This window comes from Bombina bombina, chromosome 7 (genome assembly GCF_027579735.1).
Source record: "Bombina bombina isolate aBomBom1 chromosome 7, aBomBom1.pri, whole genome shotgun sequence".
NCBI classification, from domain to species: Eukaryota; Metazoa; Chordata; class Amphibia; order Anura; family Bombinatoridae; genus Bombina; species Bombina bombina.
The window spans coordinates 609,525,751-609,551,189 of record NC_069505.1 but is presented as its reverse complement, the minus strand read 5'-3'; the positions used below and the strand labels follow the sequence as shown (position 1 = coordinate 609,551,189).

Genomic DNA, 25,439 nt, shown 5'->3' with positions numbered 1-25,439 from the left:
TTAGTATACAAATATGAGACAAAAATAATCTAATTACAGCAACACCTGTCCAAAGGGAGGGTCCACAAAGGGTAAATTTGATTGGATGTGATACATTTAAATACTAGAGCTCTCAGTTAATAGACATATGCCTGATAAAACAGCGAGGAAGCTGAGAAATGCGTTGTAGCGATTTTATCCCATATAGGTGGTTGTTACACTGTGTTTTTATTCTGTATACTTTGTGTTTTAATAGAATTCACATTTTCGAATTTGACTGAGAGCCAGAGTTTTGCCTAATCCTTGGAATGACTGTGAGAGGAGCACAAGTACCGATGATCAGTGAGCTGTTACATTGAGAGATCCCAATAAGGCCCATTAAGCACAATTGGGTGCTGCCATCATTGTGAGTACAAATTTTACAGTACGAATGATCATTGTGGTGTAACTATATTACACTAGGAGGCACACTTTTTTCTTGTGTGTTTTTCCGCAGAAATCGTTTTTTAAACATCTTAAACTCAAGGCCTCTCTGTCTAGTATTATTTTTCCAACCCATTTAGCCTCTGGATAAATTCCAAGAAAGCATATTTCCCTGTTTTTTTGTTTTTTTGTTTTGTTTTTAGCAATTGCATAATCACATAAAGTTTATTTGCCAATTAGCTCTTTGCTTTGTGAGGAACTCTAAGGGTATATAAATGCATGTATATGAAAAAGTGGGTGGTCTTACATTGCTGTTATTGTGCTGGGACACTGTTGCAACAGTGTAATAAAGATTACCTCTCCCTTGTTTGCTGAATACCTGGTCTGGACCTATTATTACTTCACCTGAGAAGAACACCACTCACTACAACCTGGCGATTCTGGTGTGGCGTGCTTCAGGTCGACCTTCCATGCCTCCCCAGCTGGGAACCAACATCTGAGCTCACCCATCTGATTCAGGTCTGTAGCTTTCCTGTGGGAGATTTTGTCTTGTTGGTTGGGGAGTGCCGGGAGGTGATAAGGTCCTGATGAACAGACCGCAAACAATGGACACATTCTACCCCTTGGACCAGTCTATGAGTGTCTTTCTTCTTGTCTTTTGTGTTCATATATGTGTAATATATGTTAGTCTTTTACCCTGTTTCTATATATATTGGATAACTATTTCAGTCAGTGGGACACCTGCCTGGCAGTTAAACACCCTTAGGGTGCCAGACCACTATAAAATAAAGTTTCAGGTGACATGGAATTTTACGGAACCAGAAATAGTGATCCAAGACATATTGTGACTTGACACTATAGTGCTAATCTATCCCGCTAGGCAGGGACGTTGAGGAAGTAACCATCTGGTAACTGCAGGGACTTGATTATGGATTATGGAACAGGGATACAATAATGGGATCCTGGCTGTCTAAAGTAGACAAATACTGCCCTTGCTAAAGTATATGAACATTGGTGAAAACTTAGTACTGCTGGATTTAAAAAAAACATACTACACTATACTCTTGTCCTCAGTCCTGAATTAAAGTAGCTGAGATTTGGGTCCTTTGAGCTATCTAAATTAATTGTCCTCTGCAATATTCTGGTTAATGTACGCCCTAGCCAGATGGACTACTATTACCTTTTTTGAAAATAGTAAGGTTACGGACGTTAAATGAAGCTGTCCCTGATAATAGATTGACTGGTTCATTAGTTCTGGCAACGTTGGCTACCTGTTGCCTCCTCCTCCTCTTCCAGGTCTTGCTCAATTACTCCTGATAGTTTACAGGAGGAGGAAGAACTTATAGATTTTAAGGAAGAGACAGAACAGGAGATTGATCAGTCAGAACCAAGGTCTGAGCAAATACGTAAAAAAAGACAAAAAGGCTAAGCTGAACACCAAAAAGCCTGCTCAGTTTGAAAGCCGGGGAGTTGTTACATGTAACCAGGCTACTAGAGTAAAGAGTGAAGAAAAACTCCAAGCCCCCTTGTGTGTAATACCTGTCCCAACTGCAGACAGTAGTGTAACTGAACATTTTGTTCATGTCCCATTTAACACCAGTGACCTTATAAATTGGCAAAATACTACCCCAAAATTTAGAGATGACCCAGAGGGTGCTAGGAAAACCTTCCAAACCATAGTTTGTACACACAGTCCCTCATGGATAGACATAAAGGTCCTTTTTGAGGCTCTGATGTCAGATGGCGAGAGACTAGAAGTCTTGCACCATGCATGAATTGCCATAGAAACCATAGATCCTCCTGACCAGGTCAACACCATTTTATTGCTAGGTTGACTCCCAAAATCCTTATGGCTGATCCCAATTGGGATTACAATAAAGAGGGGGATAGGTGGCAATTATGTATTATGAAGCAGGCTATCTTAGAAGGAATTAAAACAGCAGGCAGAACGACTGTTAACTGGCAGAAGGTGACAACAGTTATTCAGGGATTAGATGAACATCCCGCTGACTTCTATTAATGCTTGGTAGAAGCTATGCGGGTGTGGGGAGGAATTGATATAACAACAACGTCAGACTCCCTTATCATCGGAGTGTTTAAAAGTCAGTGCACATCTGACATCCGGAGGCGACTGAATAGCAGGGAGGATTTGGGAGGTCTGAGCCCAACTGCTGTTTTAATAATTGCCCAAAATGTTTATGACAATAGGGAACAGAGGAACTGGACAGAAAAAAAAAAAAAACTTAACGATTTCTCTTTTGCTGTGGCTTTCACTCAGTCAGGAATGATAGGGCAGAGAGGGAGAGGAAGAGGGAGGGGAGGACAGCACTCATAATCACAGCCCCAGGATAAATCTTTCTTTGAGTGCAGTGATCATTATCATTTTAAATGTGATTGCCATTACCGTTATAGCCAGCAAGATGTAAACCCGAGACACTCTCGTGGCCGCGGACGTGACAGGCACAATTTTGCCCCAGACTACCCGCAGGACCACAGTTATAATACTAACCCAAGACATGCCATAGATCAGTCATACCCAGCTGCAGTTCAGCCCTATCACCCTCCTCAAAATACTTACTGCAGCAATTACACCTATGGCAACCAAGGCTACCAAGCAGTTACTTTCATTTAACATTTCCAAAGATAACCCCATGATAACACTACTTGTAGGAGGTAAACTTTACTTGTGCCTAGTTTACACAGGGGCCACTATATCCACCCTCAATGACTCCTCAATTCCTAAAAGTACACACACCGAGACCGTAATGGGAATTGAAGGTAATCCCCAAACTTACCCCATGTCCACTACTACAGACTGTGTAAATGGGTCCCCTGATGAACGACCATTCTTTACTTATTGCAGAAGGCCAGTCCATGAATCTTCTTGGATGTGACATTCTATGAAAACTCAGAGCCACCATTGAGTGTAGCCCCGACTGCATATATTTAGAATTTCCCAAGATCTCAATAAAAGCAGTAATCTGACTCTTCTTTTCAACCCCACTACCTAACCCAGTCCTTACAGAACTTTTTGCAGCTACCCACCCTGGTTGTGGGGTACTGCAGCCTCTGATGTAGGATTCTTAAAATGAGCTGAGTTTGTCCACATCCATGTCCGCATCTTCCTTTCCCATGCATTTGACAATATCCTCTATCTGCAGAGGCTACTGCCAGACTCCAGCCCCTGGTTGACAGTTTTTTGCAAACATGGTATTCTTGTACCCTGCTCCTCACCATGCAATACTCCAATTATTTCAATCAAGAAACCTGAACTAAGTGCAGATGTTAAGACCATCTGGTGGTTTGTGCAGGATTTAGGGGCAGTAAATGCTTTTGTAATACCTCACCATCCTGTGGTGCCCAATTCTTACACTATACTAACTGCTATTCCTCCGACCACAAAATTCTATTGTTAAGTCATTGACTTATGCTTTGTTTTTTTTCTCTATACCTGTGCACCCTGACAGTCAATACCTCTTTGCTTTTTCCTCGCAGATGGTCTGGGTGTTGATTACCACAGGGCTACGTGGAGAGCCCGCCTATCTTCTCTGCCTGTCTACACTCTGATCTAAACAATCTTACCTTACCCTGTCACTCTCATCTCCTTCATTATGTTGATGACATCCTCCTTTGCTCCCCTGACCTCAACAGTTGTAAGACTGACACCATTGCCTTACTCATTTCTCTTGAACACAATGGCCACACAAGGTATTACCTAAAAAGATTCAGTATGCCCAGCCAGAAGTCCAAAACTTAGGACACATTCTTACTGCAGACACCTGCAGTTTATTACAAGACAAAATACAGGGTATTATTGACTGTCCCCGACCCATTCCTTGGAATGGCTGGTTTTTATTGCTCCTGAATACCCAGGGGAACTCTCTAAGCCCCTGATTCACATGACTATGAAAAACATGCCAGATATCTTTTCTCTACTCCTGCTCTAGGCCTTCCTGACTTCAGCAAACCCTTTCACCTCTATGTGGTGTACTTACACAACTCCTTGGTGGCAGCTGACGCACCATTGCATACTACTCCTTGATCCTGTTGCACAGTGCCTTGCCGGCTGCTTACGGGTCCTTTACACATTTATGTGCCACACGCAGTACACCTCTTATTCAATCAGAAAAATACACAACATTTATCAAACCAATGTCTTACTAGGTATGAGACATTGCTCCTTGTAACTTCTAATATCACTATCCTCTGTTGTACCTCTCTCAATCCAACAACTTTGTTACCTCTGCCCGATGATGGTACCTCACACCATGACTGTTTATCTGTATCTCTCTTTTCATCCAAACCAAGGGTTGACTTCTGTGATGTACCTCTACCTAGCCCTGATTGGACACTGTTCTGTGATGGAAGTTCAAGGATGGTGAAGGTTCTCGTCGATCCGGCTATGCTGTAGTCACAATGGTTTCTTTTATAGAGACCAAGCCCCTCCCATTTCACCTCAGTGCCCAATCGACTGAGCTCCATGAACTTGTAAACTCTCAAAGGACAGGTCAGTAAACATTTACACTGATAGTAAATATGCCTATGGAATTGTACATGACATTGGTCAACTATGGAAATTAAGGGGCTTTCTAACTTCTACTGGAACCCAAATTACCAATGCACCAGAAGTTTCTGTGCTCCTTGACTCCATCCATTTACCCACTTCCATCTCTGTCATGCATTGCAAGGCACACACCCACTCACGGGACCCCATTTCACTTAGTAATAGCTCAGCATACAGCTTCCCTGCCACTTATCCTTCTATCAGTTACCCCCACTCACAACCCTCACCTTCTTGACACTACACTGTCTTCTCTTTACACTTCTCTTCCTGAACAAACCACCTCTGGATCAGTCTTGGTCTTACCTGTGACTCTATTAACATCTGGTCCACTGCTGATGGATGTCCTGCTCTGCCTCAACCACACCTGTCTCTTATGCTCTCCTTTTTTTTTAAATGATTTTTATTTGAGGCACAAAATAAAGCATACATAAATGCAAAACAATGAAAAATGAAAACAATGCAATATTTGCACGAAATAAAACAGTTTCAAGCTGACAATACATCAGAAAGTAAATTCAAAGGAAGTAATATACAAGCAGTATGCCAGGCAATGGACAAACCTCCTCAAAGACACAAGAGGCCACTCTTGGGCCTCAGAAATAAAGAACAAAATCACAGAAGGTTATAATTGATCAAAGTAGACCACTCTAGAGTCCCAAATGACTTACCTCATTTTTCAATTTTATATACATATAGAAAAAATGATAAACTGCACAGATGTTACAGAACCTATAACAATATTAACTATATATAGTTGTGATTGGGGAGAATCAGTACTATTGTTAACATAGCATATAGAAACTCACATATACGTTTAACCTTTCAAAAGCACTTTAGAGAGCTTCGTATTATTAATTTTTAATTTTTACACCTCCAGCTCCTACTAGCGACTGGTAATGACAATATAATTTACAGAGTGAGTTATAAATGAGATAATAGTTACTTGTCTCTTATAGTGTTAACAGGACAATTTAGCTGACATCAGGTCTTATGTAAAACCAGAAGGTTCAAACAACCCATAGAAGTTATCATCTTCAACATTATTTATCAGAATGTGAGATATCTAAAGAAGGTATAAATAAGATATGCTTAGGAGTATAAGATTAGCAAAGCAAAATTAGGGTATCAGGAAACCCTAGGTAGGCTGGAGTCTGCTAGCTAGGGCAATGCAAAGGAAGGAGGTTATATGTACATATATGCAAACCTACACACTTACACCCATACATACCTACATACACATGTGTGCGCACATACACACCTCATGTTGAGCAAGGGGATCCACAGGTTAATAACATATTGGAAAACAGGGGGATGGGTTTGATTTTTAGGCAACGTTCCCAGCATGCCACCTCTGTATAGGTAAAATGTGTCATTTAATTCTATGATGGAAATACTTGATATAATGAAACATAATATAGCGGCAATCATCTTTGCAGACCTGTTCAACCAAACAAACTGTATTACTAATATCGAGTCTTCTGGGTGTAAGACGTGGTATTAAGCAGCTTTGGACAGAAAATAATAGGGGTTTAACTCAGCAAACTCCTAGATAATAAGGGTAAGTCCAGTGAGTCATTCAATTGATATGTCCACCCTATATCCGTACCTTCCCCATAGCTGTCATATATTGCTATAGGGGACCAGGAGACAACCGGACTTTAAGTGCGTATAGTAATGCTAGCCTTCTGTTGGTAGTATGAGGTTGTTAAGTTGTGAAGTTTGTTAAGTCCTAATATAATGTCCAGTTAGAAACGTGCACTTAAACAGAAGAGCAGTCTATCCTCATCAGAGGCTGTCAGCAGTCCTGCGGCCAACACACGTGAGTAAAATTTAACCTACTCCAGACCTCAGTACATGTACTTTGTGGAAGTGTGAGGGCTCACTAGTCTGTGACTTTGCTGAGAGACCTAACCCTCCATAAACTTCTATTTGTTGTATTTGGGTTAATTTTATCTCCGCTCCCTGGAAGATATGGACTTGATGAGGGAGCATGTCAGAAAATGCTGCATCCATGTCTGAAGGGATACACGTGTATGATTGTGTGGGGCGGGTTAGGCCTGTCTCATTTCCTATGCTGTGAGGTCTCAACTGGACCGGCAATAGATGCAGCCCCTCCGTAGAATACCTGACTTCCCGGTGCAGCAAAGTAAATGAGGAAGGGCCTCTAGACACCTCCGGCAGAGTCTTGTCTGAGATCAGCATGCTACCGACAGCTAATACATCTCCTTTTACAATAGGCGATTGAATACCCACAACGGCCAATGGACTTGTGACTGCCATTATGTTTTTGGGCAAAAATGGGTCAATTTGCGGTTGCGGAGTTATAGCCTCAGAATCTGTGTCAGCACAGCTCTCCATGGAAGTCGCTTGTTTGGTCCACAATATTGAGAATGGAAGTGGTGTTGTCCAAGAAGAGTTCCTCTTGTCTTAGCCCAGTACCGTGTTTAATACTGCAATCCTGTAGGGTTAGCTTGGCTCATATCTCATGTTGTTGCAGGATTAATGAAATATCACGTTCCAAGGCCTCAATCAGTTGTGTCATGGAAGTTTCCCATCTAGTGACCGCCTCCATATTAGCAATATCTGGTAATGTAGCTATTATCCTACTAGAGGATATCGTAACCCCGGAGTTCGGGGGAGGGTAATATCACGGCAGTCCCAGACCTGTAGTCCATAACCTATACAGGGACTTCTTGGCTTCTTCAGTTTCACAAATTGCTGCATAGTTGCAAAGAGGGCCTCCAGTCCTGAAAATAAGTCTGCCCCGTAGCTGACTCAAAGAGCATAGGCAGGTACGCAGTCAAACCATCCATTCTCAGAATTTGTCTGTTCACCTTGATGAATATCTGTTGCAGAGCAAGGAATATTAAAGATTTCACTATGTTTAACTAATAAAAATAGAATCAGGTTCAGAGAGCTTCACTGAGACGCGTCCTGCCGCATTGAGTGTAGGCTCCGCCCCCCTATGCTCTCCTTTTTACATAACCAAACACACTGGGGTACTACACGGCTTGCTGGAACCATTAACAGGCACCGGTTTGCCCCCGGTATCCATCAAGCTGCAAAACAAATTGTATTGAATTGTGTGACTTGCACTCAATTCAATCGAAGGGGGGAGCCTAAAGGCCCACCAGACAGACATCCATGGGCTTTTCCGCCTTTTGAATGTTTACAAATTGACTTTTCTGACATGGCTCCCTGTAGGAGTTTCAAACATTTACTTATGGACAAACTTACTGGATGAGTAGAGGCTTTTCCTACCAGAACTGTAAAAGCCGAAGAAGTTGTCAAGTGGATCCTAAAAGAACTAATACCCAGGTTTGGCCTCCCCAGAGTAATTAAATCTGACAGAGGAACACATTTTCACTAGTAATATTATTCAACAACTGACTTTAGCATTAGGCTTTAATTGACATCTCCATAACCCTTGGTATCCAGAAATCTCAGGCCAAGTGGAAAGAATGAACCAGACCATAAAACAGACAATGGCTAAAATCTGTTCACAAGCAATACTTAAATGGGAAGATGCTTTGCCCTTTGCACTGTTTGGGATTTGCACAAACCATAGGGAGACTCTCAAGCTCTCACAATAGGAACTGTTCTTTCGTAGGCCACCTCTTTTTCATAGTGCCAACACCTTACACCGCCTGACCTTGCAGTGGTTGATGTACAACTAACTTCCTATCTTTTGTAACTGCAAAAGCAATTACCTTCTCTCCACAGACATGCCTCTCTCTCAGCCTTTGCTATTGGATGTGACTGCACACCCCTTCCAGTCTTGTGACTCCATCTTGGTCAAAATAAGCCACTGCAGCCACTATGGAAAGGTCCCTTCCTGATATTGCGGACTACTCCAACAGCCATCAAAGTTGCAGAGGTCAACTCTTGGATCCATTACTCCAGGTGTAAAAGATATAGCCCAGTCAAGCAAACAGCCTGCAATGGACCAAAACAAGAAGTAGCTGAGGCAACCAAGGCCTCTGAAGAAGGGCTAACCAAGACCCATGACAACGAGTGGTTAATTTAGACCCTTCCTGGTCTGGAACTCAAACTAACTAGAAATAGTAAACACTAACCGAATGAGTGAAGATTTATGGAAAATATTGTTTCCTTTGTCCTCCTTACTCCTAATATCATTGTCTCACTCCTCTATTGGTTTCTTTAGTAATATACATCAATATGTCTCCTTTATGTGTCACCCTTTTTACCATGCTCTCTTACTCTATTTCCCAATATATGTTTTGTGGTTAGTTTGTGTGCTCTAACGCCTTTACTAAATACTCTTGTTCTAATAACATTGTATCTGTGGGAATTTATCCTCCCAGTACTACCTTCCCCTATAAAATATTATACTCAAAGTTCACAATAAAGGTCCTAAGGGTTTTGTTATCCAATCTGTTTGCAGATTGCAAAGCAATCTCAGCAAAGAGAACAGTAAGAAAGGGCTGACCTGTTTCGGCACAGCATGGCCGTAGTCATAGACAGGTGTCTATGGCTACGGCCATGCTGTGCTGAAACCGGTCAGACCTTTCTTACTGTTCTCTTTGCTGAGATTGCTTTGATCATGTTTTATCCCTTGGAGTATTTATAATAAAGGCTTGCTTTTTACTATTTTTACCTTTGGATCCTAAGTGACTTTATCCCTTACCGTGGACGAGCATTGGATACTCTTTTTTTTCAACCTAATAAGCTACGTATCTGCATTTCTCTAACAATCTACTTCTAACCTAATAAGTTACACAAACATATAACTTTGTTTTGGCTTTTCTAAAGGATTTTTTTCTAAACATCTTAAACTCAAGGCCTCTCTGTCTAGTATTATTTTTCGTACCCAATTCGCCTCTGGACAAATTCCAAGATAGAATATCTTCCTAATTCAGCATAAAGCAATCACATAATCACATGAAGTTTATTTACCAATTATCTCTTTGCTTTGTGAGGAACTCTAAGGGTATAAGAATGCATGTATATGAAAATGTGGGAGGTCTTGTGTTGCTGTGATTGTGATGGGACACTGTTGCAACAGTGTAATAAAGATTACCTCTCCTGAGGTGAGCCCTTGTTTGCTGAATACCTGGTGTGGACCTCTTATTACTTCACCTGAGAAGAACACTACTCACGACTGACTGCTAGTGCTGATACCGGTATTGTTAATTTTTGTCATGCTGTTGTCCTTCATAGTGGAGATGTTTCTATGCGCAAGAGGTTAACGTTTACTAGATGGAGGCTATGCCATTCATTTTAATGGAGAATGACGCACAGCTCATGGATCTGAAGGGCAGGTACAAATCTGTTTTTAAATATTAATCTAGAGCATTAATATCCAAAGGTTAATAATCGCATAATAAGCAATATTGGTGAAGATAATGATTAAGTGGACATAAAACACAAATATTTCTCTTTCATTATTTACAAAGACAATACATTTTAATTTATTTCTGTTTATTAGTGTAAGTGGAAAATATGCTGTATGAAGAGCTAGCAAAACACATCAAAAGAACCAATGAAAAGAGCCATATATGCGCAACCACTAGTAAGCAGCTAGCTCCCAGTATTGCATTGCTGATCTACAGCCTACCTTGGTATTCTTTTCAACAAATGCTACAAAGAGAACAAAGCACAATAAACAAAGCAAACAATTTTTTTTTATTGAAAATTGGATGCTCTCGTTAAATACTTTACTGACCGTTTAATATTTATTTCTTCTGCAGTCACTGTATTTCAAATGCTAAAGTTTTACATTTTTAACAGTCTGCCCAATGTGCTTGTTCATTTTGAATTTGCATGAATGCAATTCTGAAAACATTAAGAAAGTTTTTGCAGTTGTTTGAACTTTGTTTAAAACAAAAAATCTAATTTCTTGATCATGCTCCACCAAGAAAACTGCTATATATTCATTCTATAAATTCAAAATTTTTATTCTGTAGAGTGTGCTAATATTCAGCTAGATTACGAGTTGTGTGTTACGAGTAAAAAAGCATCGTTATGCCTCATAACAATGCTTTTTTACGCCCGCTGGTATTACAGGTTCTGTAGCTACACCTGTACCGCACATTTTTCTGTCCGTAACGCAACGTAACTACAGATGCTTTTAAAAATACTTTTTCCTATGGGACTTCCACAGCGCCGGTATTACGAGTCTGCATTACCGGCCAAAAAGTGAGCGGTACAGCTGATCACAGAATCTGTACCGCTAAAAAGAGTCAGTAGTTATGAGTGTTACGTTACAGCGCTGTAACATAAAACTCATAACTAAAGTCTTACAAAGTACACTAACACCCATAAACTACCTATTAAACCCTAAACTGAGGCCCTCCCGCATTGCAAACAATAAAATTAAATAATTAACCCCTAATCTTCCACGTCGGACATTGTTGCCACTATAATAAACATATTAACCCCTAATCTGCTGCCCCTAACCTCGTCGCCACTTACATTACATATAATAACCCCTAATCTGCCACCCCCAACATCATCGCCACTTATCTATAATTATTAATCCCTAATCTGCCACGCCGGACATCGCCGCCACCTATATTAATATTAGTAACCCCTAATCTCCCGTCCCTAACATTGTCCAAACTATTCTAAACGTATTAACCCCTAAACCTAACCCTAAGTCTAACCCTAACATAACCCTAACCCTAACATAACCCTAACCCTAACATCCACTAACTTTAAAATTATTACACTAACTACAAATAAATGTTAAAATTTTTAGCTACATTATTCCTACATTTAAAAATAAATTCTTACCTGTAAAATAAAACATAAGACAGCGACAATATAAATATTCGTTATAGTGTAACTATCTTATGTTTTATATTTATTTTACAGGTATCTTTGTATTTATTTTAACTAGGTAGATTAGTTATTAAATAGTATTTCACTATTTAATAACTAACTAGTTAAAAAAATACAAATATATCTGTAAAATAAATCCCTAACCTGTCCTACAATTAATACCTAATGAAAAATACATTTAAATAAAATTATCTAAATTACAAAAAAAAAACAACACTAAATTACAGAAAATAAAAAAAGAAATTACCACAATTTTAAACTAATTACACCTAATCTAAGAGCCCTATCAAAATAAAAAAGCCCCCCCAAAATAATAAACCCCCTAGCCTACAATAAACTACCAATGGCCCTTAAAAGGGCCTTTTGCGGGGCATTGCCCAAAGATCAAAGCTCTTTTCCCTGGCAAAATGTACAAACACCCCCCAACAGTAAAACCCACCACCCACACAACCAAATCCCCCAAAGTAAAACCTAACTTAAAAAAACCTAAGCTACCCATTGCCCTGAAAAGGGCATTTGGATGGGCATTGCCCTTAAAAGGGCATTTAGCTCTTTTACAAGCCCAAACCCTAAACTAAAAATAAAACCCACCCAAAACACCCTTAAAAAAGCCTATCACTAACCGCTGAAGATCCACTTACAGTTCTGAAGATCGGACATCCATCCTCATCCAGCCAGCCGAAGTTGTCCTCCAAGTGGGCAGAAGTCGTCCTCCAGGCGAGCAGAAGTCTTCATCCAGACGGCATCTTCTATCTTCAGCCTTCCGGCGCGGAGCGGCTCCATCTTCAAGACATCCGGTGTGGAGCATCCTCTTCTATCTACGATGACTAACGGAATGAAGGTTCCTTTAAGGGACGTCATCCAAGATGGCATCCCTTGGCTTCAGATTGGCTGATAGTATTCTATAAGCCAATCGGAATTAAGCTCAAAAAGTCCTATTGTCTGATGCCATCAGCCAATAGGATTGAGCTTCAATTCCATTGGCTGAACCAATCAGCAAACAGGATTGAGCTTCAATTCTATCGGCTGATTGGAACAGCCAATATAATTGAAGCTCAATCCCATTGGCTTGTAGTTAATAAATGTGGCCAATTGGCCGCCAATCTGCAGGGGGTGGCATTGCACAAACAGTTCAATAGAACTGCTTGTGCAATGTTAAATGCCAAAAGCGTATGTTGTCGGCATTCAACGATGTCTGTCGGACATGATTAGCTTAGTGGATCATGTCGGACAGACACTTGATAAATCGTCCCCAAGGTAATCACAGAGGTAAACAAATGATATTTCTATAACAGTGTTGGTTATGCAATGGTAAATAAAGAGATTATCTATCTTTTTAAATAATAACATTTTTGGTGTTTACTATCCCTTTAAGCAATTACTACTTGGATATTCTGGTTTGATTATTGCTTTACCTGACTCTGCTTCTGTATTAACTTTTTTTTTGGACTGACTTGGTATGTGACTTTAGCTTGTTTGTTGCTCTGCGTTTGTTTAATGGTTTGTGATGCTATTCTCTGCGAGGTCTTGATCTGGACTGTCTGATTTAGATACATTTAAATATCCACACTGATTTTTAACCAAACATTTTAAGTGAAAATTTACAAAATCGAACAATTGCTTATTCAAGGAACCAATTCTTGATATGATAGGTATCCCTAGGGGTTTACTGCTGACTTCATGCAATTTTGGTAAAATATAAAATATGGACATAACTGGATTTGATGGGATGGGGAAATCCCACGATTTCCTAGAACAAATTCTATGTTCTACAGCTGTGTCTATCATATACTGTAAAAGGACATAATATATTGTAGTAGGGTCTGAGGTAAGGAGTATATACACATCTTTATAAGATAACTGCATCAAAGCCTCTTGTGTGTAATTTTCCCCATCTAGCACCACTACATTGTCTCCCTTGTCAGATTTGCATATGCAATGGTTCTGTCATTGATCAGATCTCTTTGAGCTGTTCTTTCCTAAGCAAGCACTGCATGCAAGCACCACCCATTGATGACATCATGATATGCGCTGCAAGTTGTGTCAAATCAAAAAAGGTTCACTAGTTGGATTCACCATACTTTCAATGCTATTCAGCAGACTGCCTAGATGCAGACCAGATATTGATGTCATCAGTGGGCGGGGCTTGGCAGCCATTTCAAAGAGGCCAGAAACAGTATTTCTTTTAAAATATCTTTTACCGTTCCTGCTGCATGATATAGTAAGGGTTGCAGGAGGCTATTTGCAGCTTTATCCAAGATAAGACTTAAAGATTACTAAGGTTTATTGGCTGTCCCTTTAACGCTCCCTTGAGCGTTAACTAGAATAAGCTTTTTGCGCACGTCAGGTTGTGCTGGTATTATGAGTTGAAGGTAATTTTTTTTCACTTGCATGCTAACTGACGAGCGCATAAAGCCGAGCTTAGAATATTGTGTGTGCCATAACCTATTCCCCCATAGAAGTCAATGAAGCAAAAAAAGTGGAAAAAACAACCAACTCACGTGCAAACCCGATTGCATATTCTCATGTGCTCTAACCCAACATGAAAATATGAATAGTTCACATTCCAATGTTCTTTACATACAGTAATATTCTCAATTTATTCATAATTTATTCATATTTTTTTTTTGGTATACGTAGATATATACAAATATATATATATATATATATATAGGAATATCTATTTGTAAATATTTAAAAGATATTCTGCTACAGGCAGAACATTGGAATGTGAAATATTTACAGTAAATGCATAATTAAAAATGTATATTGCATGAATATGTTTTTTCATAATTTCATCTACTTAACTGCAAAGGACTCCAATGCTCTTACATATATATCTAGGTGTGTACATAATATATTTATGCGTTTATATGTGTATATATAGAAATACAACCAGTTAGGAGAACTAAATATCCCACTGACAATAGCTACGCACACACACACACAATAAAATGAATTAATAAAACCTTAAAAAAACAGGTGATAAGATGATTAACTTATCTCAAATAATAATTTAATCCATTATAGAGTCTTTTCCTCTTGTTTAAACATGATAGTCCACGAGAAGTATTGGCAGCTTGATAGAGAACCCCTCAGGTTATGAATCCAAGTTCAGTGATAATTGTAATCTAGAAAATCAAGGGCACAAAAGCACTTCTCATAGTGCAATAAATTTTATTACAAATAATATTTATATACAATAAAATTTCCCATACAGATGGGTACAGATTATAGCAGCAACATCCACTGCACACGGAACAAGCAGCACCAAACCGGAGATAGACAAATAAAGTTCAGAGGCTCAAAAAGGTAGAAATAAAAAGTCTATATTCTTGAAATTCAAATAAGGCAAAAGTTGTTACAAACAGGCAATGTAGCAGGTCAAACGCGTTTCGTATATTCATATGTTGAACTTCATCAGTGACCATCATACACTATTGCCCATAATGCAGTGCAATTTAAAGGGCAAAAATACACACCCTCTTAAATTTAAACCAATCAAATTCTCAAAAGCGCTGTTTTATGTCATCAGTGAATACTGTGCTAGGAGACATCTATATACAGTAACTTATTTAAATTAAATGAATACCCTTTACTACATAATATAATATAATAATTAATTAACATGTTTGAATATACAGATGTTAAATTCATATCATATCAGGATGTATATACTCTTAAGGATAATTCATATTCTCAATATTAAACAAATAACCAAATTGGTATATAAAAGAAAAAACAGTTATTAAATATCTGAACAAAATAATAAAAATACAAATAAGAAAATACAGATGAGAAAATAAAAAAAAAAAAAAAAAAAAATGGGTACAGATATGTTTTTTCATAATTTCATCTACTTAACTGCAAAGGGCTCCAATGCTCATATATATATATATATATATATATATATATATAGTTGTGTACATATTATTTATTTATGTGTTTATATGTGTATATATGTCTGTAAATTCAATAAAGGAGTCTGACATCCATCTTGTATATTTAAAAAATTCAAAAGTCTTTATTCGTAGTGATTAAAACTGGAACACAGCAAAATACATAGAAAATAGTCGACATGGGCGCAGCACTGACAGGCTTACGCGTTTCGGATGATATCCGTAGTCACAGCTGAAGTGCTGACCCACACACCTGATTAAAAACCCTTAAAACAAATGTGATAGGTTAAAACAAAAAACACATTGCCATGATTCTGACCATTTACAATGCACGAAAAAATGTACACCCTCTGTTAGCAGGACTGAACTACCAATGCTTATATAGGAGCTAATATGGAAAATAAGTTTAACCATTTAAACTGCCTATTAATGACTTTGAAAGATGTGGTATATGAGTGGGTGAGAGAATAGATGCGTATAAGGTCATATAAATATAAGATACAGAGTTACAAACAGACAATGGGAAAATGTGCACAAAAAAAGGCATATATATGATGTCATCATTTAAAAAAAAAAAACCACGTCTGTAATCTGACATAAGCATTAGCAGATATTAGCAATATATGAACATATGAATATATCCTGTGTTGTAATAATATGAATGTGCATATGTATATCTGCTGATTACCCGGAGGGGATTACGGATCCTGAGCAAATTGCCTGTTTGTCCTATTTGTGATATGGTCATAGTGTCTGGGTTTCTTTGATTGTGTATATGTCTGTAAATACATATAAACACATATAAATACATATGTATGCATATATAAATATATACATACCTGTATATATATATATATATATATAGATATATATATATACACATACATCTTTAAATGTATATGTATGTATCACTATGTTAAAGCCCTTTGCCTGCCTTTCTTTTTTCTAACACCTGAGACCTCATATCTTTGAGCCTTTATAATTTTTTGTGCAATATTTTTTAAATAATTTTTATTAGCAAAACACCCGCGATAAACCCCTTATCGCTCACGCATAGCTGTTAGCACTGTAATGTTCATGGGATATTTCCTTATCAGATCAATCCTGGCCAGTAGTCTTCTTATCCCAACATCAAGTGGAAAGGTAACAAAAAATCCCAGAACTAAGAAAAACAGATTAGAGGAATAAGGTAGTTCAAGAACAGCAATCACCATAAGCAGCAAAGGTACTGAAGAGTAGATTACAGGGCTGAGTAGGAATCAGAAGTATTCAAACAATACTATGTATAAAGATAAAAGGAATGCTCACCAGATTAGTGCACTGAACAAATGAGAGCAGACTGTCCAATCCTTCACAGTAACAAAGTGGTTAAGCAGGAGAATGGTCACTTGGCATGCAAGGTTTAGTAGCAGGCAGGCAGTCCAATCCTTAACAGTAACCAAAGGGTTAAGCAGGAAAATGGTCACTTGGCAATGCAGGGTTCAGTAACAGACAGGCAGTCCAAGCTTCCACAGTAACAAAAGGGTTAAGCAGAAAAATGGTCACTTGACAATGCAGGGCTCAGTAACAGGAAGGCAGTCCAATCTTTCACTGTAACAAAGGGTTAAACTGGAGAAAGATTAGAAGGCAATGCAGAGGTCAGAAACAGACAGGTAAATTAAAATAATGCACAAAGCAACAGAGTATAAAGCACCCAGGAGAATATGAAGGTAAACCTATACTTGGGCAAGGAAAGTAGGCAAAAGAGGTACTTATATAGGCACAGGTTCACGCCAAGAAGGAAACACGGGTGCACACAAAGTGGCATCACCAGCAATCACGGCTGACAACAATCCCCTGCAGCCATGGCAACAGCCGAAGGAGCGGAGGTGGCGTGACAAGCACTCCACTCATAATCTGGTCCTTAATTGGACCAAAAATAAAGTGATGTATTATGCATATACAATTACTTTTTTCTGCACTACTGTCTAGCTCTATTACCTCCATAAATTACAGAAGTACTCCCGTCACCAACAAGTAGGTGTGTGTTTGTATTCTTGCCTATTTATTGAATAAATTACCAAGCCAATTTGGCTGCCTGAAGCATGAAATATTGCAGCTATTTATATAATCCTGCATCATTTCAGCTGAATAGCTGCCTATATCAACCAGACTGCTTAATTTTAAATAATGCCTCATGATTATAATGAGAGGTTTGACACATAATTAGCAAGTTTTCTTGATTTAGGATATGTGAATAATTGGCTATTCATAATGGGCAGTTAGAGGTATGGACATAGATAGAAATCAAAAACATAGATCATTACCCAATAATAACATTAGTGTAGACAAATACAATCTATATTTACAGTCTGTATCTAACAGTAGCCATTTTCATTGAACATGTGAAAGCTACAACAAAGCTACAACATCATGGAGTTCGGTCAAATTTAGAAGAGACCCTTCTCTTCAAATTTTTGATATAAAATGTGTTGATTTATTTTTTATTCAAAGGGGTAGATTTAAGAAGCAGCGGATACTGCTTTCTATGCCCGAAGTTTCCGGCTCACCGTAAACGTAAGTTAAGAAGCAGCGGGAGGAAGACCGCTGGTCCTTAACTTGTTTGTCACCTTTTAGGTGGCGGGCTATGATCATCCCGATCTGATACGATCGGGATGATTGACACCCCCTGCTAGCGGATAGGCCGCAAATGTGCAGGGGGCGGCATTGCACAAGCATTTCACTATTAATGCTTGTGCAATGTTAAATGAGGACAGCATCGGCATTTAGCGATGTCGGGCCGATATGATTTGCTACAGCGAATCATGTCTGCCCGGCACTTGGTAAATATACCCCAAAGAGTACTACAGTTTACTTCTTTACCCATTTTTATTTTGTTTAACTTGTTGTCCAGTGAAATAAATATTCATTCTTTTTTTATTATCTTGTAAGATATTTCTTCACTTTCAGTTTAGATGTTGCAAGGTTTATAGAAGATTGTGTATATGAAAGAGAGAAGTCTCAGCAGCACTCTTCCTTCTTCAATACTTTCAACCTAATCTATGGCAGGGTAAGGCATTTCCATTCTCATAACAACCACTTATAGAGAGTGTGATGAGAGTGGGAAGTGACATCACCATATGGGGGTGGGGCTTAAGTCATTTTTTGTCGATGTCACAGTTACCAAGTGAGATGTATTGTGCATGCTTTATACTTCCATGCTCTGCAATAAAATAGTGTTGTACCTTCTATGCTGTTTCCTGCATCTCATGACAGAGGGTCATTTGATGCATTGTTGGAAAGAGGAGATCACCCTCTTTTACACAGTATGCCGCACTGGTGTTTGGATTTATTTTTTTCTGAAAGAATATATCTTATTAGAAACCTCATAATTATTTACAGTTAGCCTGGTGATGATTGGGTTAGGAAACACATATTTTTACAGCCATTACATAATATTTGGCCAAGGGAAACAGGTTCAGTGCTTTCTCCCTTTTTTTTAATAAAAAAAGTCTTATTTAAGGCTTTCTGACTGCTTAATCCTACTAAAGAAGGAAGGACATTTCTCTATGTTTGTTCGTTATGGATTCCAATGCATTGGGGGAATCAGGAAATATGAGAAGAAATATTGAGAACTTCTAAGTTACAGTTATTCTTTATATTCTTTTGGGTATAAATATGTAGAATATTTTGGACCAGCATAGAGATTGGTATATAAATGATTGTTCCAATTAAATGTTAATGTAATGGCTTCAGATTTGCTGATTATAGCACCCAGCCAGTTCAAAGTTCCTCAGGGGATGTGCATTATGCAGGGCACTGCATTTAAATGCAAGGAAAGTACTGCTGCCGCTGGCTGAGAAGCCGCTGCCTAGCTGACTGGTTCCTGGAAGCCAACCGTGTCCATCCGCTCACTGTTAAACGGGGCTGAATCTGTTTTAAGGTAGGACGTTTGAATAACAAGAGCAATTCTGTGGTGCTGACTTCCCTCTACAAAGAGCCAAATGATGCTGGTATATACATATATTTACACATTCTTAAAAATCCATGTTATCATGGATGCTGCATGGTATTTGTAGATCGCTATTAAATTTAAAAATGTATTTTTAATAAACTTTTCATGGCTTGCAACACTTCTTTATTTCTTAAACTGTATACCAGTGGATTTACCAAGGGCACCACACCAATATAAAGCATGGAGAGCAGTTTATCTATTTCTAGTGAATTTTCTGACTTAGGTTTCATGTTCAATCCCAGAGATGTTCCATAGAAAAGTATAACCACTGTAAGGTGTGAGGAACAGCTAGAAAAGGTCTTGAGTCTTCCTGATGAGGTTCTGATTTTTAGGATGGTAAATATGATACAGATATAGGAAACTATGATAAGAACAAATGGAAAACAACCTAATAACATAAATTCTATAGGCATATACAAAGTGAAAATATAGGTGATGTCACTGCAGGTGATCGTCAGTAATATTGTTGAATCACAGAAGAAATTGTTGATTTCTTGTTCTTTGCAGTATGCTAAATGTGACAATATTAGACACAAGAAAAAAGAATTCAGGAAGCTGATAACCCAACAAACGGCGATGAGTAGAGCACATACATTTTTGTTCATAATGAGAGAATAGCGTAGAGGGATGCAAATGGCCACGTATCGGTCATACGCCATGGAAGTCAACAGGAAAAATTCAGCATCAATGCAGAGTATAAATACAAATACCTGTATAATACAACCTGAGAACGAGATACTGGTGTCACCTGTTATTGTGATGGCCAACAGTTTTGGCAAAATAGTAGAGATGTATATAATGTCCTGGACTGAAAGACTGCTCAGAAAGAAGTACATGGGAGTTTGCAGTTGGGACACGAGGCATACAAGAGCAATAATGACCAGGTTTCCCAGTACGGCCAGCAGATACAGGACTAAAACACCAGTGAAAACCAGAGGAGAGGTTTTTTTCGAAATTGAAAATGTCTTTAGATGGAATTCTCTCAGTGATGTTTGGTTTTTTACAAATACACTTGAGATGGTTTCTAAGTAAGGAGAAGAACATATAGTTAGAAGTTAATATGTTTTAACCGTTATTGAAGGGTTACCATGGTTCTATAAGAAGCTTTCAGATTTCATCTCAACTTCTTTCTTAACGGATATCATTTACATTCTTGCCATACACTATGTTAAAATCACAATGTCCTTTTTTTATCTGTCTCTCATCCTATATTGTGTATTTTAGTAAAGGTTTTATGGCTATGTATTTATACATAATCTCTCCAACCTCGTGAAGATCTATTCTCCAACCTTGTGAAGCTCCAAATAAAATATTGGATGACTAATCCCAATTTTCTTTTCTTTCGTGATTCAGATAGAGCATGGGATTTTAAACATTTTTATAATATACTTATATTATCAAATTTGTTTTGTTCACTTTGTATCATTTGTTGGAAACATACATAGGTAGTCTATGGAGCAGCAATGCCCTACTGGGAGTTAGCTGTTAATTGGTGGCTGCACCTCATTTTATTGGCTTACCTGACATATTCAGCTAGCTCCCAGTAGTGCATTGATGCTGCTTTTACAAAGGATGCCAAGAGAATGAAAACAATCAGTTAATAGAAATACATTGGAAAGTTTTCTTTACATTGTAATCTCTATCTGAATCATGAAAGAAACATTTTGGGTGTCATATCCTACTACTACTACTCTGTGCATGCTAAATTTGTTTTTGTTTTTTTAAATTATGCTTTAGGTAAATTAACCAATTTACCAAGGACCGGACGGACATGATTCGCTGTATGAATCATGTCCGCCCAACATCTCTAAATGCCGATAGCATACACTGTCGGCATTTAACATTGCACAAGCATTTCTTGTGAAATGCTTGTGCAATGCTGCCCCCTGCATATTTGCGGCCAGTCGGCTGCTAGCAGGAGGTGTCAATCATCCCGATATATCGGATAGGGATGATTGCAGTCTAATGACTGCTGCTTCTTTACTTAAGTTTCAGCTGGACTTAAAACTTCAGGCAAATTCAGCAGCATCCGCTGCTTGTTAAATCCAGCCCTAAAACTTTGTTATATAAAAACATTTTACTTAAAGGAACTGTTTACTTAAAAATGTTATTGTTTAAAAAAGATAGATAATCCCTGTATTACTCATCCCCCAGTTTTGCATAATCAGCACTGTTATATTAATACACTGTTTACCTTTGTGCTTACTTTTGTCTAAGCCTTGGCAGACTGCCCCCTTATTTCAATTTTTTTTTTTCAGACTTGCATTTCAGCCAATCAGTGCGATCTCATCAATAACTCCATGGGAGTGAGCACAATGTTATCTATATGGCACACATTAACTTTCACTGTCTAGCTGTGAAAAGACTGTCAAAATGCACTGAGATAATAGGTGGCCTTCAAGGGCTTATAATTTAGCATATGAGGCTACCTAGGTTTAGCTTTCAACAAAGAATACCAAAAAAAGAGTAAAGCAAATTTGAAAATTAAAGTAAATTGGAAAGGTGTATAAAATGACATTTTACCCTATCTGAATCATGTAAGTTTAATTCTAACTAGACTGTCCCTTTAATGGGCCACTAAAGTCACAATAAAACTTTACTGCATTGGACAGAGCATGATTCTTTAAACAACTTTTCAAATTTTTAGTAATTTCAATATTAGTTCTCTTTTTATCCTTTTTTATCTTTAACATTGTTTGGACTAGTAACTCTCTCCCTCTAGGCTAGTATGCTAGTAGTAATATTTTTCCACCCCTGCCTATGTATATCTATATATCTAAATCTGTATATATTCATATATATATGTTAGTATAGATATATATATATATATATATATATATATATATATATTAAATATAATTCCAAAAGCAAAAAAGGCACTCACTGTTCATAATAAAATATAACTTTTAATAAGCCAAGTTAAAACGACATAACGTTTCGGTGTTCACATAACACCTTTGTCAAATGTCAAAAAATAGACAACTTAATGCCCAACCACTCACCTATCATACCTTAACACCCATCACCTTAAATACAGTTTCACTTGGCGCTCCTGTGCGCTGTTCTGCCCTGTGCGCAATGACGTCATGACGTTGCTGCGTTACGTAACGTGACCACATGATGCCAAGTCGCCCATTCAGGTTGCCATAGCAACCGGTAAACAATACCACCGCGACTGTATTGGGCAATTAAATCCCATTTCCAAAAGTGAATGGGCATAACAGCCCATTAACAGTATACTAGGCACTATACATTGGTCTATAGTTACCAACCCCAGCAACCCATATTGCTCACAGTGAAGATCATGCGACCGGGGCGCAAATCATTAAAAAATATTATTATAATCCCGTGTCAATACAATTTAAAATTTTTAAAAAAATGATCAAACATGTATAGCAGGGACATATGAGCAATGTATTGGTCTAATAACGGCAGATCTGCATGGATTGAATCAGAGCCAATCAAATTTATCTGCCTAGGATACGTATCTAACCCACTACTCTTTCTACAATCAAACCCTATTATTTCTTGCCTCCTGGAGCATGATCAGAAACCCGTAAGGACCCACTAGGATGAAAATCCATGTGAATAGTTCTGGGTGACTTAGTATGCATCCATTGTTGGTAGGTACTGTCGGAGATTTATTTGTTGTAGAACGGTCCAAAGTCAAGGACAGTATTCAGGCCCCTAGGGACCAGAGTGTCCAGCGTATGGATCCATTTCGTTTCCACTTGTAGCAACCGGTTATCCCTGTCACCACCCCTTCTTAATGGTGGTACATGGTCGATTAACATTGATCTCAGGCTTGATAGGCTATGATTACATTCAGCAAAATGCCTGGCGACCGGTTGTTCTGACTCCCCCTTTTTTAGTGCCTCACGTATCGCACAGCGGTGGTTAGCCATCCTGTCCCTGAAACTTGTTATGGTTTTACCAATATAAACCAGAGAACATGGACAGACTAACATATAGATGACATATGTGCTGGTGCATGTTAGTCTGTGACGGATGGTGAATCGCCTATTCGTGTGCGGATGCTGGAATGTCTGGCCCCTCATCATGGTATTGCAGGTAGTACAATTACCACATGTGTAGCATCCATTCTTGGACGTCTTCAGCCAGTTATCCTTCTGGTAGCATCTGACCGGATCAGTCTTCACCAGGACATCACGCAAATTTTCAGCCCTGCGGTACACCATCCTCGGTGGTTGCATCCTGTTAAAGGGGAGAGTTGGATCCGTTTCCAGGATCGGCCAATTTTTCTGAGCCGATTTCTTAAGTATGTCGCTAGTTGGAGTATAAGTGGTCACGAAATTAAGCCTTTCAGTATCCTTTTTAGGCTTATCATGTCCTTTACACTTGGGGTCTTTTAACAATTCCTCCTTGACTTTTCTGACTGTTCCTTTGTCATAGCCTCTTGCTACTAGTTTTTCCTCCATAGTGGTTAGTTGATCAATCATAGTGGGTACCTCACTATTATTGCGAATGACCCGCATCAGTTGAGAGGTGATAATCCCCATTTCTGATGTCTGGGATGGAAACTCCTTGCTTCTAACAAAGAATTGCGATCGGTTGGCTTCGTATATAGCGAAGTGCCAAATGAGCAACCATCCTCAGACATGATTTTGTATATGTTAAGATCCAGGAAATGCATGGTCTCATTACTAAATTCTAACTTGAACCTTATGGGACTGTCCATGGTGTTCAAACCTGTCACCCACTCATGTAGTTCCTCATTGCTGCCCCCCCATACCAGAAGGACATCATCGATGTACCGTGTATAGTATCTGATGTGGGGGTGAGCAAATGGTCTCATTAGAGTCTGTTCGTACCAGGCCATATACAGATTGGCATATGTGGGTGCCATGTTTGAACCCATGGCCGTCCCTGACACCTGCAAAAAGTATCCATTCTCAAACTTGAAAAAGTTTTTCTCTAAGCACAAGGTAAGTAGTTCGCACAGGAATTCAATGGGAGGACCCTCATAGAGGGGGTTCCCAGTCACCATGGACCTGACAGCCGCCACCCCCCCCCATGGGGAATGGAGGTGTAGAGGCTGTCCACATCCATGGTAACCAGGATATCACCCTCCTGTAATGTGGTATAGTCCCTTAGGACATTCAACAAACTCGGTGAATCCTGTAAATATGCAGGTGTTCCTTTAACCACCGGTTGAAGGAAGAAGTCTATATAGATGGCCAAATTGGATAGCAAGGAGTCCCTGGCAGACACAATAGGTCTGCCAGGGGGATGGTCCAAGGTCTTATGTATTTTTGGCAGAAGATACAGGACTGGTGTTTTAGGGTGATCAGTAATTAGGAACTCAAGTTCCTGTTCTGTCAGTAGCCCTGCTTCATGACCTCTATAGAGGCATTCATCAATGTGTTTCTTAAATGTTCTGCCTGGGTTCCCCGAAAGTTTAACATATACACTATGGTCAGACAACTGTCTGTAAGCTTCTGCCCTATAGTCAACATAATCCTGTAGGACTATTGACCCACCTTTATCCGCTGGGCGGATAATGATTCTATTGTCATTGCTAAGTGATTTAATAGCATACCTCTCATCGCTATTTAAATTTGGGTAAGTGGGAAAAGGAAGTTTGTCGGGAATCTCATTACATACCACTCTGGTGAAATTCTTAATGGATGGATGTGTGTTTACTGGTTCAAATGTTGATGGTTTTTTGAATTTGGTTATCACACCTTGAGTGTCATTTTTGAAGTGGTCTTTTAGCTTGAGCTGTCTTTGTAGCTTGTGGATATCTACAATGGTG

At 38.8% G+C, this 25,439-nt stretch overlaps 1 protein-coding gene across 1 annotated transcript; it reads right to left on the bottom strand.

Moving 5' to 3' along the window:
- Positions 1-19,740: 19,740 nt before the first annotated feature.
- On the bottom strand, positions 19,741-24,183 carry LOC128636693 (olfactory receptor 1496-like). Its single transcript, XM_053689679.1, has 2 exons — positions 23,748-24,183; positions 19,741-20,687 (listed from the first exon to the last, which is right to left on the bottom strand). The coding sequence occupies exons 1-2, from the start codon at positions 24,181-24,183 to the stop codon at positions 19,741-19,743; spliced, it is 1,383 nt and encodes a 460-aa protein (XP_053545654.1).
- Between the last annotated feature and the right edge of the window lie 1,256 nt (positions 24,184-25,439).

What these genes read in the sequence shown, in the direction of transcription:
- LOC128636693 (XM_053689679.1), bottom strand. Translation starts at nt 24,183, where the DNA reads ATGGGGATTATCACCTCTCAACTGATGCGGGTCATTCGCAATAATAGT. An exon ending in GAATGGATGCTACACATGTG is followed by an intron (nt 20,688 to 23,747) that starts GTAATTGTACTA and finishes CTCCTTACTTAG; the next exon opens with AAACCATCTCAAGTGTATTT.